The sequence below is a fragment of the Anser anser genome (assembly GCF_964211835.1).
Source record: "Anser anser genome assembly, chromosome: Z".
Lineage (NCBI taxonomy): Eukaryota > Metazoa > Chordata > Aves > Anseriformes > Anatidae > Anser > Anser anser.
The window spans coordinates 21,460,931-21,481,951 of record NC_139723.1 but is presented as its reverse complement, the minus strand read 5'-3'; the positions used below and the strand labels follow the sequence as shown (position 1 = coordinate 21,481,951).

General features: G+C 35.8%; 1 protein-coding gene across 1 annotated transcript in view; it reads left to right on the top strand.

Annotated features, from left to right (window-relative positions):
- Nucleotides 1-556: 556 nt before the first annotated feature.
- Nucleotides 557-21,021, top strand: part of CEP120 (centrosomal protein 120) — a 39,378-nt gene continuing 18,913 nt past the window's right edge. The window contains exons 1-13 of the mRNA XM_083817286.1: nt 557-752; nt 2,182-2,338; nt 3,256-3,370; nt 4,338-4,479; nt 7,499-7,647; nt 9,405-9,602; nt 11,435-11,662; nt 11,891-12,107; nt 14,379-14,556; nt 16,188-16,337; nt 17,142-17,324; nt 20,384-20,480; nt 20,562-20,714. Coding sequence (XP_083673412.1) covers nt 701-752; nt 2,182-2,338; nt 3,256-3,370; nt 4,338-4,479; nt 7,499-7,647; nt 9,405-9,602; nt 11,435-11,662; nt 11,891-12,107; nt 14,379-14,556; nt 16,188-16,337; nt 17,142-17,324; nt 20,384-20,480; nt 20,562-20,714 — 2,019 coding nt within the window. The 5' untranslated portion in view covers nt 557-700. The remainder of the gene's footprint in view (nt 753-2,181; nt 2,339-3,255; nt 3,371-4,337; nt 4,480-7,498; nt 7,648-9,404; nt 9,603-11,434; nt 11,663-11,890; nt 12,108-14,378; nt 14,557-16,187; nt 16,338-17,141; nt 17,325-20,383; nt 20,481-20,561; nt 20,715-21,021) is intronic.

Here is a 21,021-nt window from a genome sequence, read left to right as displayed (position 1 = left end):
CTTCAGTACCAGAATAAACTACAGCTAAAATAAAGTGGTTCTCCATCTCCTTATAATTGCAAGTTGTGTCTCCTTCTGGAGTATTTGTAGTATTTAAATGGAAGGTTTATGTGTCAGGACAAAGGTTTTACTACAGTCTGTCGTGAAAACAATAATAAAAAAATTAATGTGAAGGTTTTCTTTTGCCATATAAACTCAAGGCATATGTGTAACTTAGGATACTGGTGGCACACATTCCTGTTATTACTGCTTAATTATTACTTCACATTAAAGATTTAACACGTTAGAAATTATGCAAAAGCGACAACGTTGCGTTTTGCTAGAATTTATTCACATTACCCTGCCACAGAATACAATGAAAACGGCCGTAACACCTCAGCGTTACAACAGGAAGGTTATAACGTGAGGGTTATTTATAACATACGGGTTATAAGGGAGGTATCTCCCTCCAGAACCCAGCACCGCCATTATTGCCCCCCACCCTTCACCCCCCCGCCGTGACTGGGCGGGAAGAATGTGCCGGAAGTGCAGGCGGAGCGGCGGGCGGGGCCCGCCGTTGCCAGGCGGAAGTGCGCCGGCAGGCGGCGGTTGGCGGCGGTTGGTGTTTAAAAGGCCGTGAGGCGGCGGCAGTTGTCCTGCCGGCAGCGGTCGCGACCCGCGGCAGCCCCCGGGCGGAGCGGGTCGAGATCGGAGCGGGGTGATGGTGCCCAGGGCTGCCGATCGGCTGCTGATCGTCGTCTCCATCCTGGAAGGTGAGCGGCGCGGCGGGGGCTTCCTGGCGGCAGCCGCGGGTGTAGGTTTTTCTTCGTGATAGGCTGATGTTCTCTATCCGCTGTCAGCGATCTACTGTAACGCTTCTTAATGCTGACCTGTGTGCCTGACTGTGCAAGCGAGGGTTTTGTTGTTGTTGTTGGGGGTGTGTCTGTGCTTTCTGTTTGTAATGTGCGTTATTATCCTATTACTATTACTCTATTGTATGACCTATTTTACCCAATTACTCTATCAGGCAGTGTAGGAGTAAGGTAAGGAGTAATGTGTTTAAGCTAAAAGAGGGTAGACTTAATTTAGACACTCGTAGGAAACCCTTCACCCAGAGGATGTTGAGGCACTGGCACAGGTTGTCCAAAGAAGCTGTGGATGTCCCATCCCTGGAATTGTTAAAGGCCAGGCTGGATGGGGCTCTAGGCAACCTGGTCTGGTGGGAGGTGTCCCTGCCCATGGCAGGGGGTCTGGAATCAGAAGGTCTTCAAGGTCCATTCCAACCCAAACCATTCTATGATTCTATTTCTCTGGCTATTTATGTTGTTTGCCAAGGTAACTTAACTTAAAAATTAAGATTCAGTCCTCTGAAAGGCATGTAGCCCCTTCCTGTGTGGTGACATATGCAAATTTTAACAATTCATTTTGCCACTAAAGTTATTAATCAGAATATAGAATGGTGCTGAATCCAGGACAAATCATAAAATCATTCAGGTTGTAAAAGTCCTCTAAGATCATCTAGTCCAACCATTAACCTAGTACTGACAAGTCTACCACTAAACCATGTTCCTAAGCTCTACGTCTACATGTCTTTTGAAGACCTTCAGGAATGGTAACTCAACTGCTTCCCAGGACAGCCTGTTTCAGTCCTGCAGAACTCTTTCAGTAAAGAAATTTCTTCTAATATCTAACATAAACCTCCCCTGGTGCAACTTGAGGCCATTTCCCTTCATCTTGTCAAATAGTATGACCTTAAACATTCTGTTAATCCACTAGTGAATTTTTTTGAAGTCGCGAGTAACTGGAAAAACACCCTTCACTATGTTCATGAGGTCATGTTCCCTGCTTTGATTTAAGACAGTGGTCAAATCTGTAATGAAGGAAGAATGTTTAAACTTTCCTGTTTGTTACCTGTTGGCTTGATCTCGTCCTTGTCATAGATTTCTCAAAATTAAGTCATACTGGTTGCTCGGTTTCTTTCTTAATTATTAGGTGTTACGTAATATCTCACCGTTTCTGGGTGTTTCACAAATGGTTTGTTCTTTCTTAACTTTTAAATAGTAAGAACGCATTCTTAAAATACAGTTTTAGAGTAAGTTCAGGGAAGATATGGGAAATAATTTTATGAAATTGTTTAAGATGAACATCTGAGCTCGCACTTTTTTTTTAATGATGGTGTCAGGCAATTACACTCTGTTGCAGGGCGGTATTTTCCAAAACGACCGAAGTACGTGCTTATAGTTGAAGCAAAGTTTGATGGTGAACAGCTGGCTACTGATCCTGTAGAGCATACTGATCAGCCAGAATTTGCCACTGAATTGGCTTGGGAACTAGATAGGAAAGCACTTCATCAGCACAGGTAATGGTGGAAAGTTAAATCTGAAATAAATTTTCTTTGTAGATAAACTTATTTTTCTTATCCTTACAGCTACTGAAATACAAGGTTTGTATTATTTTTGTCTGAGCTTTTTTGGAATTTTTCTTAGAAGCCTTCTTTTACCTATATGCTGATCTACCATTTTGTTTCCACAGCAAAATAAAGTCGTATGTGTAAAGATAAGTGAGTTTAAAAGTTTCTAAAGCTTCCGTTTATACTACTTAAAAAACAAAAAGGCAAATTAGAAAAGCTATAGTTTAAGCATTGGATTCAAGCTTCCCTTGTGTATGCCATGACACAGAATTAAGTTAACTTTAAGCTTGAAAAGTCTACGTAAAATCTTTTTGAAAACTTAAAATAAAGCTGAGAAATTGGTTTTGGTTTCTATAACTGTCATTGGTTTTGACTAAAAATATTGAGGTAGTATTTTAATGTGTCAAATAAGTTCAAAAGACTATATGAACTTTGAGGAGCGAAAAATGGCTGTATGTACTTTATGCTAGACACTTCATCTATATGTTTAAGTACTTTTAGGTGCTTTGCAAAAATCTTCTTCTCACAAGTGTAACTACAGCTTAATGCAAGTTGCATCACTTATTTCATGCACATGGATGAGGTTGGGTTTATTTAACACTACTGTTCTATTTTAATAGCATTTGAGGCTTTGTGAGACTCCAAGCAACTCTTCTTACAAAATTATTCATTTGCTCATTCTATGTTGCTTCATGCTGAATTTTTGGAAGTTTAATGTAAACTCAGTTGCTGACCTATTAGAACTAGCTATGTTATGAATTTCAATAAGTTGTTGTTGGTATGCTTGAAACTTGTGAAACACTTACTGTAAGCTAATTGCAGAAGTAACTTCTACAGCTTGGATTTCAACTGAAATGTTCTTACAGGCTGCAGCGTACACCTATCAAACTCCAGTGTTTTGCATTGGATCCTGTATCTTCAGCTAAAGAGAATATAGGCTATATTGTACTTGATTTAAGGGCTGTTCAAGAAAAGAAACAGGTATAAAGACTTTACAAACTGATGTTTTCACAACAGTGCTGCTACAGATAAATTAGAATCTGAATTGAGGCAAAGGCGTAACTTCTGAGTCTTGTTTTGAAGGAGTATGAGTCCTATTTAATAGCACTTTATTTTTAAAGAGATCTTGACTGTATAAGAGCATGGGCAAACAAAAATTATTTGTACTAATCTCAATAGAATGCTCTACAACATGAGAAAGCTAAATGTGTAGATTTAAATAAAATTTTGCACTTCTGAATTTGAGAATTTAAACACTTCTAAGCAATGTATTTAAGCATTGCTATCACTTAATAACTTGTAAAAACTTACTGAAGTCGTTGATATTGAGCAAGTGAATTGAGTCTCCATCAAATCAAGACTTTAGAGCCTGAAGTTGTTTTTGGTGTGTGCATGTTTTTTTGTTTTTTTTTAATGGGTTTCTGTGCAAGATGTCTTAGGGGTTCTGAAGTTCTAGCCCCTTACACAGCAGGGGGGTTGGATGGGGAGGGATGGACACGGGACATGTAATATTGTCTATATAAAATGCATTCATGAAAATTCTGTGTTGTGCTTGATCAAAACAACTCTGATGTGGGTCATGACATGACCCTGGTTTCTTATTTTAAATCACGATTCATAAGGATTTGTGATCCATATAATGTATTCTGCACCCTTACAGCTGAAAACTTAAAATTTCTCTTCTAATTGAAGATTTATGGTGTATTTTGCTAGCCAACTTGTCTACTGTGCCAATCAGTGGAAAAGAATGTTCAACTCTTCTTTCATTCTATGGCATATTTAGTGTAGTAGCATATTCAAAACAGACTGTGTTTTTAGAAATGAATGCTGAGGTATATTCCTGTAAGTGACAAGATAGTAATACCAGAGCGAGTCTTTTTTCTGTAAGCATATTTTAATTATCCATCTGTTTTTAAAATGCCTTTGGCCTTTATCTTTGTTTATGCAGACACCAAAATGGTACCCTCTGCTTAGTAACAAGTACTCTAAATTTAAATCCGAAATACAAGTAGGTGTGGTGTTGGAAACTGATACAAAAGCATTGGTGGATGGCTTTAAAGCAAAGGAGGCACCCCCTAGAGAAGGGAGGGGTAAGTAACATGATGTCATTGGCTTTGAATTAGAGGTGTTCCTGTGACAGATCAACATATCACTTGTTGCAGACATGTTGTTTGAGCCTGAAGAGAATTTTTTGTATTGTAGCATTAACTAACCCTAAATGATATGTATAGGAAACGTACTTTGTGATAATAACTTCATTCGTTACTTTGGTAATAGTGTGATTTCAGGTGGACAGAGATGCAAATTAACTGGTCTTTAAAATCAGAATCAGGGACTCAGTACTAATGGCATTTCACTCTGGTTAGATTTCAGGGTTTTAGAAAGTTACGTAACCATAGAAATAAGAAACCTTCTTTAGAGAAGGCAATTTCACTTGTTTGAACTTGGAATTGCAAGTTGTACAGTAGGGTACTGTACTGTTTGTTGGGTAGACTGCTTTTCTTTACTGATTTTTTTTGTCAAGCTTAACCACTCAACTTACCTTGTGTTTATTTACAAGAAGTATTTGTAGTAACATCTACACTAAGTTAACTGTTGGGACTAATTCTAGTTCTGGATTCCTTTGTACTTTCCTTTCAAAAAGTAATTAGTGAAATGTGTCAAGTCTGTTAGAACTTGAGTATTGCTTGACAGTAGTACAGTAGCAACGCTCTTCATTTGTGCTGTGCTGGTCAGTCAGTCTTGTGTCTGGGATTTTTTGTGAGTTGTTTATTTTCTTTAAATACCCTTAGAAGTGTGATGTTTTTGTTTAAAACAAAAAAGTATGTATTTACCTTCCCCCATCCCAAAGTCAACCTATTTCACTTAAAAACTGAGCCTTCATTAGACTAGTGTATTTTCTCCTGCATTTGTTCTGATAATTTGTGTTCCTGCCCTGAGGGTAACTTTTTTTGTAATTCTGCATTAGTCATTTGCTTATCATAATCATCTACATCTGTGGGCTTGCAAAAACAAAATATTCAGTTGCAGTATTTTTCCAAGATTTCTGGCCCTGACTTTGTCTTCTCAGCCACATTGCAGGAGTGGCTAAGGAGTCTAGTTACACTTAGCTTTCATCCTTTCATATTCACAACAAAGCACCAGGAATTTTACATACTCTTAAGTTTGTAATAGAGGCAAGCAATGTGACTTGTTAATCTTCTAACTCTACTGTGATTTTTTGATCCACAAGCTGTCTAACCTTCATGACACTTGCAGGTGATATAGGAAATTCCTTCTCCCAGCACTGTCTTCCACTTTTTGTTTTCTGTGGAGAATTAATACAAGTTTGCAAGTCCTGTTCATTTACTATCTCAAAATTAGTCAATGCCATACTTACACAATGGAGGAAAATAAGCATGTAGGCTTTCACAGGTTTAAAGTTCATGTTCTAAGCATTGCATATGACAACACTAGACTACTCAGTTCCAGTTTTGTTGGATAGCTAATGAGATGTTCTTGTTTTTCAGATTCATGCACTTTGATTTTTACTTCACTGACCTGAGTGGTCTAATGTTTCCAGTGTCTGAAACTGTGCCTTCTGGCTCACAACCAAAAGTGCTGTGTGATTATTAAGTGCTGTAATCTGAGGTGCTTTGAAATGTATTGAATTACTGGTACTATGGAGTGGTAACTGGTAAACCAGAATGTAAAGGGCTTATTCTTGAGTAGTTATTCTTTTTTTAATCCCCGTTTTTTATATCATATCTTATTTTTAAAGATGTAGGATGTGGAAACTAGAGATATGTATTTTAAGTGTGCATTATGTATAGCTACAAGCTCTGCATGCCCTGTCTTCTAAACATGCATAAAGTACATTGTATAACATGTTTTTGTAAGTATTATTTTATATAATTGTTCCGTTTGCCTCATTTTACTGTTTTGAAGTACGTGTAAACTATTTTGTTAAGTACAGTCTCAGTGTAGCTCTACAAATAACTATGGTTTCTCTGCCTCCTTGCCTTCAAGAACTCTCTGAAGACGAGTTTCAAAATTACATTGGATCATAAGTGAATTCAGTGATTTTTAGATGTATCAAGGCTACTGGGCTACCTGCCTGGGGCATAAAGCAGATGTTAGAAATTCTGTCTGCCCCAGTAATTGAGCTGGCTGTTACACTAAGTATGCTGTCTTTTCAGTCTGAGCTGTTTAATAGTCCGTGGTTCTGAAGTCTGACCAAGAGTTCAGATTTCACTTTAGAGTTCATTTTTAGAGGTTGAAAGCATTTGGGCTGTCAGGATCTTGCAACTGCAGGTGGAAAGCAGTGATCCATAGGCAGTAGATGGTGGTTTTCATGTTGCATATTTCTTCATTTTTTTATTTTCCTTCTGATAAAGAAATACAGGTGAGCAAATCAATGCTTTTTTTGTTGTTCAGTGACTTGACCAGTCAGCTTGTAATGCACAGTGTATATTAAGTGGCACAATTTTCTCGCACTAAAATAAGTTAACTGCAGCCCTCTTTAAATGGCTTTACTTTAAATACCTCTATGTTGCTGGAGGCTAGCTCATTAGAAACAGTGACCATGGAGCCCGCACCCTGTAATCACACTCACCTGTGTCTGAGTCCTGTTGTGACCATTTTCCTCTATTTTCTAGAGTATTATAAAAACCTGTAACGCAAGTCTCCACTATTTTATACGCTGAAGACTTCAGATGAAGTCTTCAAATGAGACATTCTAAAGCTCAGTGGAGTGAAACATCACGCTTCTGTCAACAGTTAGTCTGTCATATGCAATTACTGTCTTGCATTCCTTTTGACAGGTGAGAGTGTGATGGACTCAGCCTATGAAATGAAGTTCTCTTCATTGTAACAAACTAACATTCTTTCTAGTAGTGTGCAAAACAATGTGTCCACTGAATAGAAATTATCTAAAAAAAACACTCTGTAGCTATTGTTAAGTATACTTAAACTTTTGTTTTGATGAAGTGCTTTGGAAACAATCATAAAGATCTCCATTGCATGTGTGGTAAGAAAACTTACAGATAAGTAAAGGTAAAATTATGATTATATCAATTGCTGCGGGAATCTTGTATAACATAAGTTACTAATTTTTCTCTTCCCTGTTAGTATCTGTCCTTCTTTCTGGACTAGACCCTAAAAGTATTGTACCAGTCCTGAATGAAGAAGAGGGCTATCATCAAATTGGACCAGCAGAGTGTTGCAGAGACTATTTTGTTTTGTCTGTAACCATTGCATTTGCCACACAGTTGGAACAGGTTTGTTTCATGGCCAGTTTAGTTTTGAAGAAGTACTATGCTACGCCTGTATTTTTGCCTTCCTATGCCTTATTTCTACTCAGGATTTTTTATCTTGTTGCTTGTAATAAATAGCCTTGTTGCCATATTGAATTAATAAAAAATTGAATTTTGAAACATTATGTAGTGCTTATATGTCAAATTACAGATGAAAGATCAGAATTGGGGGGGGGGGGGCACTAAAACTGTAACTTTAAACTATGCATTACATTAAAGTTCATAATTTATATTGTAACATAAGAAATGTGCATGGACCACAGCAGATTTACCTTATGAACTGTTCTACAAAAATGTAAAAACGTCAATATAGCAAGTATGTTGGAATATTAAACTTCACCATCAGAGCTGCTTTCCCTAAAGGAAAGGGGAAAACTTCAAAGCTTCCCAGACTGGCTCTGGAAAAGTTTGCCTAAAATTAGAACCAAAGGTGATCTTGAACTTAGGAATTGACTTCAGTTTTCTGTATGACATACTTTCTTTCATGAGTGCAACAATACAGGGTTTCAGGTTCCTGGTCATCCTGCATGTTAAACAATTCAAGCCCCTGCTATTTTGTCAAAAGGATTTGGTTGACTCTGACAGATATAGTGTGACTTTGGGGAAGCTCTCAGGCATATGGTATACTTTGCTATTTTTCAAAGAAAGTCCAGAGGACAGCAGCTAAATATAGTGACTGTTTCTTCCAGGCTAGTTATATGATAGGCTTAATCTTCTACTTGTACAGCTGTTAAAAACTGAACTGAAAGTAAAAGCCTTATCTGAAAGCTGATAAATCTTAGGATTTGATAGAATGTGGTGGCCATATGCTAAAGTTCTGAAAAGATTAAATACCATTTCATACAGATTGTGAATTTAAAAGGTAGAGTTCATATGTTGCTTAAGGGAAGGACGTAATAGCTTGGATAAAGTGTCATGCTAATGTGATTAATTCAGCTTTAGACAGCTATTGTGTCCAAGCTGTGCTGTACCACAACACTGATACGTTCTTCAGGTTTCTCTGCATTGTCTGATTTCAAAGTACAGGCTTGCCCAAGTTATGATGGCTAGAAGTTGTGACTTTGATAATGGTTTGGAATTATTGATAGCTCATAGTATATGACAAACTTGCTTGGTCTTATCCACTTCAGAGAAAATAATGTAATTTTAAATGCCAGAATTACAGGGCCATGTGAAATAAATTCACTAATCACTCCAGAGCAGTTTGTGCCATTTGAACTCACAGTTGCAATGTCTAAAGGAAGGAGAAGCTCTGTTTTTGAATGTTCCAATGTTTTATGCAGTCACATAAGTAATGCTATAACAATGTGGATTAGATACTGAATTTATTTACATTATAAATATTTCGTGGAGGTGTTGTTTTTCTTGAATATTTGTACAGGGCTTGTCATTATTGATTATATAGTATCATTTACAGCCCTTGGTGCTGGTATGTGTTGCCAGTAGTTTGAAAGGGATCGTTTTGAAAGTTTCTGGTATCCTTGTTAAGTAAGTCTGCTTTTGAATTCGATTTGAATATTAACATGAAAATTTTCTTTTTAATTTTGTTGGTACTGTAAACTGGGGTTCAGGATAGCTGCTCAGAAGTTTGAGATAATTTAAATCCTTCAGTTTCAGAAGTTTTGAGATCATTTTAAGCCCTTTAGTTTCCAACATAGTGCCTGAAGTTTGCAGTAGCTGTACAATAATGAAAGATTTCTTCTTCTCCATTTCTCTTTTAGTTAGTTCCTAGTACTCTGAAGCTTCCTGAACGACAGACTGAGTTTTTTTTCTACTACTCATTACTGGGAAATGATGTAACAAACGAAACTTTCACTGATTTAATTAATCCAAACTTTGAGCCAGAAAGAGCTTCAGTTCGAATTCGTAGTACAGCTGATGTTCTTCAAGTTTATCTTTGCGCACAGTCAAAATTGCAGGTAAGTGTTTTCTTTTCAAATGTGAATGGAAAACAAATTAAATGATGAAAAAAAAAGAAACAGAACCTATCTCCGGATGAAAGGGAAAATATTTTTTTTCCAAAACAAGATTGTATTATAACTTGGTTTTCATAGAGGGTTTTTCATGGAGGGAAATACTGTAGCAGCAAGTTTTCTGCATAGATGGAGTGCATTTTTTTTAAATGGTGGGTATATAGTGAACTGGGTTCCACATCATGATGTAAGATAGAATGAATGAAACAGGGCTTTCTCGAGTGCTCTCAGGCTTCCTTGGAAATCAGACCATCTGAAACATACAGCCCTGCTTTGTGCTGCCTGTTAGAACCTCATCCATGCCAGTTGTGGAGTGAACTCTTAAATAAGTTCTATAATCTGTGCCATCAACATGGCTTGTGAATAATAAGAGGTCTGGCTTTCTCCCCAGTTCTCAGCCAAATGCTATTTTAAATAAACTACAGCAATATTTGGGCTGTTAGGGGATGTTGCTTATCTTTAGCCATGACTTTTGAATGTTGTGTAGTATGAAAGTGTTTATGGTGATCTGCTTTGGCTTACACTTAAGTGATCACAAAATTAGACAACTCTACTGAGGATAGTACAGGGTTTCTAAATCTTGCTGGTAAATAAGATAGTTATAGAATGTAATTCTGAGTATGGACCCTCTAAAGTTGTGGTTTTTTTCTTCCTCCTCTGTGCTGGATTATAGGATTTAAACTTGTATAGACAACTCTCGTTTTGTTATCTAGGTTAGTTTAAAAATGTTACAGGAACTTTTGTTTTAGATTTTTTTTGTCAACCTGAAATATTCTTCTAATGCTTGGAGAAACATAGGTACTGATGTGTTTGGGAATTCACCTTAGTCTATTGCATTGAAACAAAGTACTTAATATATGTACACATACACATATTCACACAGTTATGCATATTTTTCATCAAGTTAAAAAATGATTCCACAATAGATGTCATGAGGTCAGATCCACATACTGCTTTACAGTTTTGTTTCTCTCACTTGGCTTCTTAGAATTTGGGATATAGGATCAAAGCACTGTATTCTGATCCTTAATATTTAATACACTAATATACATATGTATATACACCTAGTTTTACACCTCTTAGCATTAATGTCTTCATTTTCTGGGGAAAAAAGCGTGATAAATGTTAAGGATCAGAATACAATGCTATGGTTTGCTTTTTTTAAAAAAAATGTATTTCCTTGGAGAAAGAACAAATTGGTGTGTAAGTTTCAATAATTAACTTTTGCTGAGTGACTTCTAAAATTTTAAGATCCCTCCTTTACTTAAATGGGCAAATATTATACTGTGGAAGGAAGAAAGATTTGAGACAAGATTCGAGAAAGGAATAATAATCCTGACAAGGAATTAAGAAGGTGGTGACTTAATTCCAAATATCCTTGCTATTTAAATGGAGTCTAAATATATGTATAAAGACAGAGCTTTCAGAGAACTTGCTTTATTTATTCTGTACCTCATGGTGGTGCATTTCACATTAAGAGCAAGAACTTGTACAGTATTCAAAAAGCACAAGCTACTAAATTTGTCATCCAGAAGGGATGACATGACAGGTCATCAGAGGACAGCCAGCAATGATCTGTTGCTGTGCTAGTACTGGGCAAATCCTACCTGCTCAGCATTGAAATATGCTGACAACAAGTGTTTTGAGCAGTATATAGGGACTAGACTACGGATGAAAATATCTTTCTTGTATTTGCTGCCTCTAGCAGAGGTTTGACAGACAGTTCAGGTGGAAATGCATATGCCAGTTACATTCTGGTACTTCCGTATGTTATACAGATCCATCTTTGCTGTGGTGACCAGTCTCTTGGAAGCACTGAAATACCCCTGTCTGGACTACTGAAGAAAGGAAGTGTGGAAATCGATCAACACCCTGTGGCAATAGAAGGAGCATTTGTCCTTGTTCCACCAAATAGAGCTAAACAAAAGCTACCACAGTTGCCCTTGGATATGGCTCCTACTGTGGGTGTATCTGTAGTTCTGCAAAAGGAGAGCTTAAATGTACAGGTATAGGCTATTCATTATTTTTGGCTTAGTTATTGTTGCACAGTTTCATGTCTTAACTGTCTGACTTAGAAATAACTTCTTTTTTTAAGTATTTATTTGAAAAAAAAATTGTTTTTATGAATAATCTTTTAATTGTTTCACTTTTCTGTCAAAAATAATCTCAAAGTTAAATGTTAAAAACGGTGTATTTCCATTAAGCCATGATAAATAAGAACCACATCTCTTCAGCCTCTACAGCCTTTGATTCCCCTAAATGTTCCAACTGAACCTAAGCAGCCACAGAAGAAAGTTCTTTCACCTGTTAGTGGAAAAACAGAGGGCCTGCAGCAGACATCCAAGGATGTCCCGTCTCAAAATGACCACTCTTCCCCAACAGAAGATGAAGCGACAGAAAGTGAAGTGGAAAGTCTAAAGTTTGAAAAAGGCACAAAACTGAAAAAAACAAGTATGTGGTATGATTTTTTCCCTACTTGCTAAGTGCAGTCAGTCTTGGATTATGTACTGCTCGTTTGTTGTCATAAGTCTTAAGCAAGTAAGAATTATGTATGTAGAATAAGTGATAGGATGAGAGTAAATGTAATTTGAACATGGTAGTTGTTGAAAGCACTTGGAAGATCTGAATTGGGGATTTGACGTGTGGATTGCAAGTGATATGGATGATCTTCGGCTTGAAAAGTAATACCAGATACACTTGAAATTACCTGAATTTGAGAATGCAAGTTTCAGTACAAACCCGTGAAGAAACTGATTTCTTCAGTGAAGAGTAGCAGTGGTCTAAGGTTCAAGTGTATTAAATAAAACAGTAGGGGAAATGCAGGATTTTTAAGGGAAGCTCAAATTCTAAAGAAATGTATTATATGAAATAAATGGTGAAAACCATTTATTGTTACATATATGCTTTGCCCTGTTTTACTTGGTTTGTAGACTGGTTGGGGGAGAAATTGAGAAGCAGAGACAGGAGGGGAAGAAATGCAGTAATGAAAGCATAATACTCAAAATAATCCTTGTTTGCTAAATTTTACTGGGCATGCATAGTCCTAAGAGATGGTATACAAATAAAGCCTAATAGTTATTTTCTAATGGCATTTGTACCACTGTTTTGATGTTCATCCTAAAGAGGTCCAGTTCTGCAGAGGAAAATCTGTGCTCTAGAACTTGTTCTCAGGATTTATCAACTATTTCAGACAAGTTTCTTTTAATTCTAATAGATCTTATCTAAGCTTGGATTATCCTTTATATAGAATGTATCAAAACTTTCATTTTCATGGGGGAGAAAATCCCAATTATGCTTTTTACTCATAACTTTACTACTGCTTATGCTTTGGCAAGGTGAAGAACGTGTAATTTTACAATTATCTTTCAGGGTTGGTGACTGAGTCTTGCAAAGAGGTTAACAGAGTACACTGAAGAGATGCCTATTTTCAAATTGCAGAGCAGAACAAAATCACCACTATTGTCAGATCTGCAAAATTCCAGTAATGCAAAATAGCTTATCAAAATCAGTTAGTACATTGTATGGAATTTAAATATAGCAGCAACTTAAATGAATTTTCACTGAAGACTATATGCAATTTTATGTTCTCTGTGAGAGCCTTAAAGTTCTATTCATCCATTTAATTGCACAAATCAAATTAGTGACAAACTCTTACCTAAATAACTGAAAATATTTAATTTTGTTACTACATTATGCTGATTGTCTGATATTGAAGTATTGAAGTTTTATTTTTTGTGTTGATAATGTAAACAAAGCACTTCATAAAACATCAGGAAAACAGTCAATGCTAGTAATGATTTTTTTTTTTCCACAACAGTGGAAACATCTTAGATCAGAACAGCTAGCAGTAAAAGCCAGAAGCTCTCCTCTGTCCATTCTTGCCTTTTTCTCTTCTTAGTCTTAAATGTTTCTGGGAGTTGCCTTCTGGAGACCATGTCTGTAAAACTTGTAGTTTGACATCTTGCTTTTTGAAAGAGGTAGTGGGGAGGCTAAGGCCCCAGTTTAAGTACTTGAAAAATCTGGATTACTTCTGTGATTGACTTGATACAATTGAACAGGCCGCTTACAGTAGGGCTTCTGTTGCCCAGATTATAAAATGGGTATAACAACAGGGGCAATCCTGTCCAAGTGTGTGCATGAGCAGATGTGCTTTGCAGACCTAGTTAGAGCAGTTCAGTTTTTATTTCAAATTAACCCTTAGCCTGGGAGCAATAGTTGATGCTTTCTTACACAAGTTCTGTAGCTGACCAAGTGCTCTGTCCCTTTCAGTTCCAAACTAAATTGATTAGTTAATTCAAAGAAAACTAAATTACTATATTTTTTTATAAGCCTGCCTCTTCTGTGTGCCCTCAATTTGGCTAGGAACAGTTAAGCAAACTATTGAAACTCAAGTCGTATTCAGTTCTGCAGAGTTATGCAGTATGTTAGATACTAGTCTTTAAATTTCATGGAGTAAAATATACTTACATAGCTTTAAAACTTAAAAGTTCTGTAATATTTTTATTTCTTCAAGAAGATTTAAAGTATATTTTTTTTAGAATCAGTAATTTAGAGTGGCTACTTTTCAATATTATTTTAGTATTGGTTTATACTACAAGGAGTTGAAATCTTTCAGGAAGTAACCTATTTGTACTTCCATACAAAATGAGATGTGTTAAATATATTGTTCTTAATAATTTGTTATGCCCCAAATAATATGTACATTCTCTTCTGCGTTTTCAGCTGATGCTGCACCAGTAGCTGCATCTCAGTCCAACCCAACGGGTGCATCCAGTTCTTCTGAGCCTGTGTCAGCACAGAAAATTGTCATTCCAGCAGCCTCTCACCATTTTTGCTTTTCAATAGACTTACGAAGTATACGTGGTCTGGAAGTTGGTTTTCCAATAAATTGCATTTTAAGGTATGATTTATTTTTTTATCTTGTTCTTGGTAATAAGTGTTTTTCTTCTCAAAACAATATTTTTATAGTCAGTTTGCAGCCTGATGCCTTATTTTAATCGTCAGTAGTTGAATGCTTGAGGATGTTCAACTAGTTCGTCACTAAACTTCTGAGAATTGCAGTATTAAAGACAGTATATAACAGTTTGCCTGCACTGTTTTTTATTATATTTCTCACTTGAATATCAGAGCCTAGGAGGAATAAATCGATATTCAGTCTTTAGGAGATGAGTAATCCTCTTTAGGATTAAAGGGAGGATTCAAATCTTAGTAGGGAGAAGTATCATATTTTGGTTACACTGGTTCTTGGAGGTTTTTTTTAAAAAAAAAAAGGGTTTGGATACATGAATTTTTTGCCTTAGACAAAAGTACAAAATTTCAGTGCTAGTTTGTAACAACTCTGTAGAAATTATGTAAAAATTAGCTTGTTAGTGCTTTCAATACAAAAGAAAAGTATGCGAGTACTTCTGGAGCACAAGCTCCAGAGAATATAAATTAGCAGGGAGGAAAATATATTGAAGGAGTAAAGACTAAAAGATGTTAAAATTAAGGGCATTGAAGTCCTTATTTCTATATTCATGTTGTTTTTTTTAGTTTAGTCTTTTTTTTTTACTCTGCTAGTGAAGAGAGCGACTTTTCTTTATCAACTTCTTACTCTTCTTGAAGGTTTTCCATAGAATTTAGGGTAAAAAGTTCATAGATACTGGAATTAATTTTTTATTTTTTTACGGGGGTGGTGGGGTGGGAATAATTCCGGATTGAATAATATTTAGCTCTTGACAGCATACATGTATTCAGTGGTTCATAGCAGTTAGAGTTTGTATTCTGGTTTTCATTAGGGCCATTTCAGTGTACATCTTTAATGTATAATTCTGTGTGAAGGAGTCACATAATTGTGGTTGTAAAGGTCTGCATTTGCTTTCTACTTGTCTTGACAGTCTGGTTGGATATAGTTTTAGCTGGTCACTGGGAAATCTGTTCTTGATGACTCTTAGGGAGTTTAAGCTTTTTTGAACAGGGCAAAAAGATGGTTTGGGGGGAATACTTTGAAACACAACTAATATAAATTTTTATCATTATTGATTTTTCAGTTTAGGCTACACTATAAAATAGTGTGTGGAAAACAACATAAAATGGCTATCAATTTCACATAAAAGCAGATTCAGATAACACTTCAAATTTTTTTTTTCAAAATAGGGATAAGAAATAGGTTTTTACTTTTTTGCACTTCAATTTTTAGTCAGTGATGTATGTGGCAATAAATTGAAGAGAGGAAAAACATAACACTTAAAAGCTACAATCAGTTGCAGGGTAAACAATTGCATTTAACAGCATGTTGGGAGCATTGTTTAATTCAGGTTTAAACAAGCTCGTAACAAATTTGCCTAAGCAGTTAAACTTTATAAGTGGCAGCTGTTGATACAGCATTTATTTTTATAAACTACATTTGTTTTAAACATTTGTGCAGTTTTCACTTTTATGCTAATTGTGTTTCAGTAAAAGGATTCTAAATTAGTCTTATTTTTGCAGAAGTCTATGCAGAAAATGTCTATTAAACTGTTACTTGACTGCTTTTGTTGTTGCTTTTATTAGGTACTCGTATCCCTTCTTTGGCAGTGCAGCACCTATTATGACAAGCCCACCCACAGAAATCAGGAAGAACATGGAAGTTTTTCTTCCACAGTCCTACTGTGCATTTGACTTTGCAACTACACCTCATCAGCTTCAAGATACGTTCTTCAGGTGATAACTTGCATTATCTTAATTAGCTTGAATGGTTTTTATCTGTTGTAAATACAGACAGTTTCAAATATTTTACTTAAGATCTTCAGTTTGAGAACTTAGTAAGGAATCAATGTGAATACTTAATGCACTTCTCTTCCCATTCCTTCATTATTTTGAAAGATGAGGACTCAAATTCCTGGTTTTATCTCTGGGTATTTATGCAGGGATCATTGCTTGCTGCTGTTGTAAGCTTGTAAATTAAAGGCTTGATAGTGCTTCTAACAAAGCATATTTATTCCAATTGAAGACTTTTGGCTGTGTATTCCTTTTTTTAACACAATGGCCATCTGAAATCTTTGGAAATATGAAAACCTGGAAAGCTGAGTACAGTTGAGTTGTGAATTCTGACACAATTTTTCCAGTAGTCCCACATGCTTTTGCTAGGGGATTTAGATGTGGATTAAAAGAATCATTGTAATTGTGGTGTTTTGAAAGGAAAAGCACAGAAGATGTATTCCGTGAGTGACAGTGACATGTTCACATATAGGTATTTATAAACGACGATCTAGGTCTGTTAAGATTATTCAGTCAATCATTTTCATTGCAATGTAGTTCTTACTAATAAATGGAGGAAAGAATGATAACTTGAGCAAAGTAAGTGATAAAAAAGACAAAGTTTGTGAATCTCATTCCTCTGAAAATCAGTAACCCTGTATCATTTTGACACTTTGACCAGCACTGAGATTGGAATTGACTTTTTGAACATGAGGTCCCATTCCTCTTCTGTTGGTGACTGACATGAAAATAATTTCCATGTTTCAGATTACCTCTGCTGGTCGAGTTGTGGCACAAGGATAAAACAACTAAAGACATGCTTTTAGGGATTGCAAGACTTCAGCTTTCAAATGTTTTGGCGTCAGAAAAAAACCGTTTCTTGGGTGGTAATGGTGAACAATGTTGGCGTCAGACTTTCAATGAAACAGTCAATGTCACAGCAGCACAAGGGTAATAACTAATTAAAAGTTTTTTACTCTGTAGCAAGCCTTGAAGAACTATTTGTTTAGTATTTCTGTGAACAAGGTTAAACTTTCTCTGTTTATAAATTTGAAAGGTAAAAGGTAAACATAAACAAAACACAGGCTTTAGAAGTAGTCTCAATTTCTTCAAATTTATGTAGCTGCGTTGGTAGTCCTGCAAGAGAAAACATGATAAAGAAATAACTCTTAATTTTTCACCTTTTAACAATTACTTGCAACACTTAGATTTTCTTGATAAAAGCAGAAAATAAGTAAGAAATGTTGGTGATTGAATCTTAAAATCAGACACTTAGGATTATTATTGGTTGTCTTGTGTAAAAACTGGTTTGCACAACCTATGGAAATTTATACATAAATATTTCTGTCAATGCATATATATTTAAACTTACTGTTAATATATCAGCTTGCTCATTTTCATATTAGGAGCTCTGGAGAATAAGATACCAAAATGAAATAAAGAAGCCTGAAATTAAAACAGAATAGTGGCTATCAACAGAACTGAGAGATCTCAGAAAGTGGGCTGGTATTATTTGAAGAAAATACTATTTATTTTTAAGTGTAAAATGTTTTTGGTGATCTGTAAGTATTTTGGAAATCAGTTGTAAGCTCACGTGGTTTTAGATGAAGCCAAATCTGTATTTTTGTCTGGCAAGTGAACAGTTTGGGAAAAAAAGGACCAGAGAATAACTGAAAGTTAAATCTTTTATATGTCCTTTAAACTTACCATTTTTTAACCCGAGCTTTTCACTCTGAGGCCAGCAGAATGGTGATTGCTTTCCTCATTTGACATTTCACGCTACAGTTTCACAGAACACAAATTCATCACTTTCACATCGGTCCCTTACCCATTTACCCCCATCCTTGCACTGAAGTATGTCTCCTAATAGCTCACATTTGTGAGACAGTGCTTTAAATTGGATGAATGAAACCTGTATAGAAAATATTTCTAGTAGAGTGCTAACTGAATTGGTGAATAAAGGTGTTTGCGGTGCAGTGGAGTTGGGAGTAGGCATCCAAAACATTAAAAGTTTAATTGCCACAGATGTATTGTGCAATCCCGCATTGATGCTAGAGTAAATCTCTGGTTTATATTGTATAATAATGATCTTGGGTAAGTTTCACAGACAGATCAAAGAAATAAATAGCCAATTAAATGCAATGAGGGACTTTACCGAGTAAGTTACTTAAGAATTGTGAATAGCTGCTGATGTTCCAGGAAAGAGTTAAGCCTGTGTTTATCCATAGTATGTTTTTAGACATATGTGACTTCAATGAAAGTTAGGAGGACAAATATATCCGTACAGTAGAGAAATTTCCATTTTCAATATTGTACACTGATTATGGCAGGGTTTTCAGCTCATGTACATCAGAATGAGCAGTGGTGTTAGTTAGTGTGTGAATGTCAATCCTTCATGTAAATGAACACTTATCTTTTTCATGTTTATGTACTTCTGTCCTATGCCCTTGTTGAAAATGTGAACTGTGCTAGCAATCGGTATCTAGACTCTCATCTTCTATATGATGAGGACTTGATTATGCTTTTAAAAATAAATAAAAATTCCACTAAGACTGAGGTCAGTGTTAAACCTCTAATCTTATGAATAAGTAAAGCATGCTAACATTTGACACACAGGAAACTTCAGGGAACTAACACAGACTGTCTTTCATCCTCTTAAACTTGTATTAAATTGATCTCTGGCTCTTTTTAAATTTTTGCGTGGCCTGATTTAGTGGAGAGTTGTTTTATGATCTCACTGGACACTAAAGTTGACACTTCAACAAATAAGTTTGCTAAAATAAAGCCTGCTTTTGCACAAAACCACTAGATGGCATTGTCAAATTCATGTAATTGGCTCTGTATTTTGCTGTTCTGATACCAGTATAGAAAATCTTATACCAACAAGAGCAAAGCTAGACAGGTATGTTAACTGACTTAATTATTCAGAATTCTGAGGTCTGTTACCCTGAATCTTGTTTTTTATTAGTGACTGATAGAAAGTTGTAATAACTCAATGCAGTAACTTATTTGCACTTTGCATAAATTAATGTAGCCCCTCGTTCCCTTGAAAAAGGATGATAGTGTAGATGACTGCACCGTTGTAAAAATGTGTTGTCTTTTTATATTTACTGGAAGAAGAGATTTCTGTGGAAGAAACTTCACTGGTTAATTCCTGAAGCTTTTTGTCACAAACTGCAGTTTCCAGGTTTTAAGGGATTGTGTCACTGCCTTTACACCATCATGTAGTTATAACTGAAATAATAGCATTATTTCTGACCATTTACAGGGCTATGTTGTAATAGTACTTTTGTGTCAGACTAGTGATAATTTTCAGTTCAGTGATTCATCTGTGTATTTTCTCTAAACTTCTTATTATGCAGAAAACTACCTTTCCATTTGAGTTCAGAGGTGACAAATTAATTAAAATATTTATCTGGACACTTTCTCACTGTACTAGGACAGATATTTACCATACTTACCATAAGGCCCCCTCTAAGTGGATTTAAAGCTGTCAGTTGCCTGTGCTGAAGCATCTAGAAATGGGATTTTTTTTAGGAATCCAAGGATGGATTACCACAAATGATGTTATCCACAATATATTAAGTCACCTGACACCAGAAGGTTATAGTTAACTAACACCACTAATACAGGACTAATGAAATTGAGTATCTTAAATGAATTCAGTAGCAAAATACTTTCAAGAGGTAGACTTGTTAAACAGATTTATGACTACAGGTGCAATATCTGTATCATTCTGTTCTTACAAGGATGAGTCAGTTGTGACAAACTGATAGTTAAATAGGTTCCCAATTACAAGTTGTTAAGGTCAGAAAAGCTTATTGTAGTTATACAAATCTGTACTTGTTAAGTATATATATGGGAGAGCTGGGTTGTGTTGTCAGATAGACTTTCACAACAGTCACCTGAAATTGCACAGAGCCTTTTAGCAATTCAGCTTTGTTGCTTTATATGTCTTACAGAACACTTTGAGTGTTTTTGACTGATTTTCATTCTAATGCAATTTTCAGGTCAGGCAACAGAATAGCAGAGCTTTTATATGCCATCACTTTGGAAGACTACGGGCTTGTGAAAATGCATGAAGTTCTGGTGTCAGATTCTTCTCAAGTAAATTTTGCATTAATTTTAGTATTTTTCCTTGAACTCTTTGAAATGTTGGTTTTCTAACTAAAAATCCACTTATGTCAGTGTGTAGGTGCTGGTCAGCAGTGGCATGCCCCTCATACTCAGCCTCATTGTGTCCCAGAAAACCAGCCAGAACCTCGAGAAACTCTTGAATACAAAGCAGCACTGGAGTTAGAAATGTGGAAGGAAATTCAAGAAGACATTTTTGAAAATCAGGTTTTTACTCCTACTTCCTAAACTGCCCAACTACCTGGAGAAGCTTTGGCAAAATTGGTGGGAGGAATATTAGCTGTATTTTTTCTTAAACTTTGACACTGTTTCAAGTAAGAGCAGCATTTCGCTCACATACATTAAAACATTGGAGATGTACACAAATATCTTCCATAACCTTAAGGCCGAATAGTAATTCTTTAGTATTAAATGACTGAAGTAGTTACTGGTAGTAAAATACAAAACTTCCCTGTCACAATTCTCTTTCATGATTTATGAAATGCAGTAGATATTCAACGTGCAAGTTACTGCT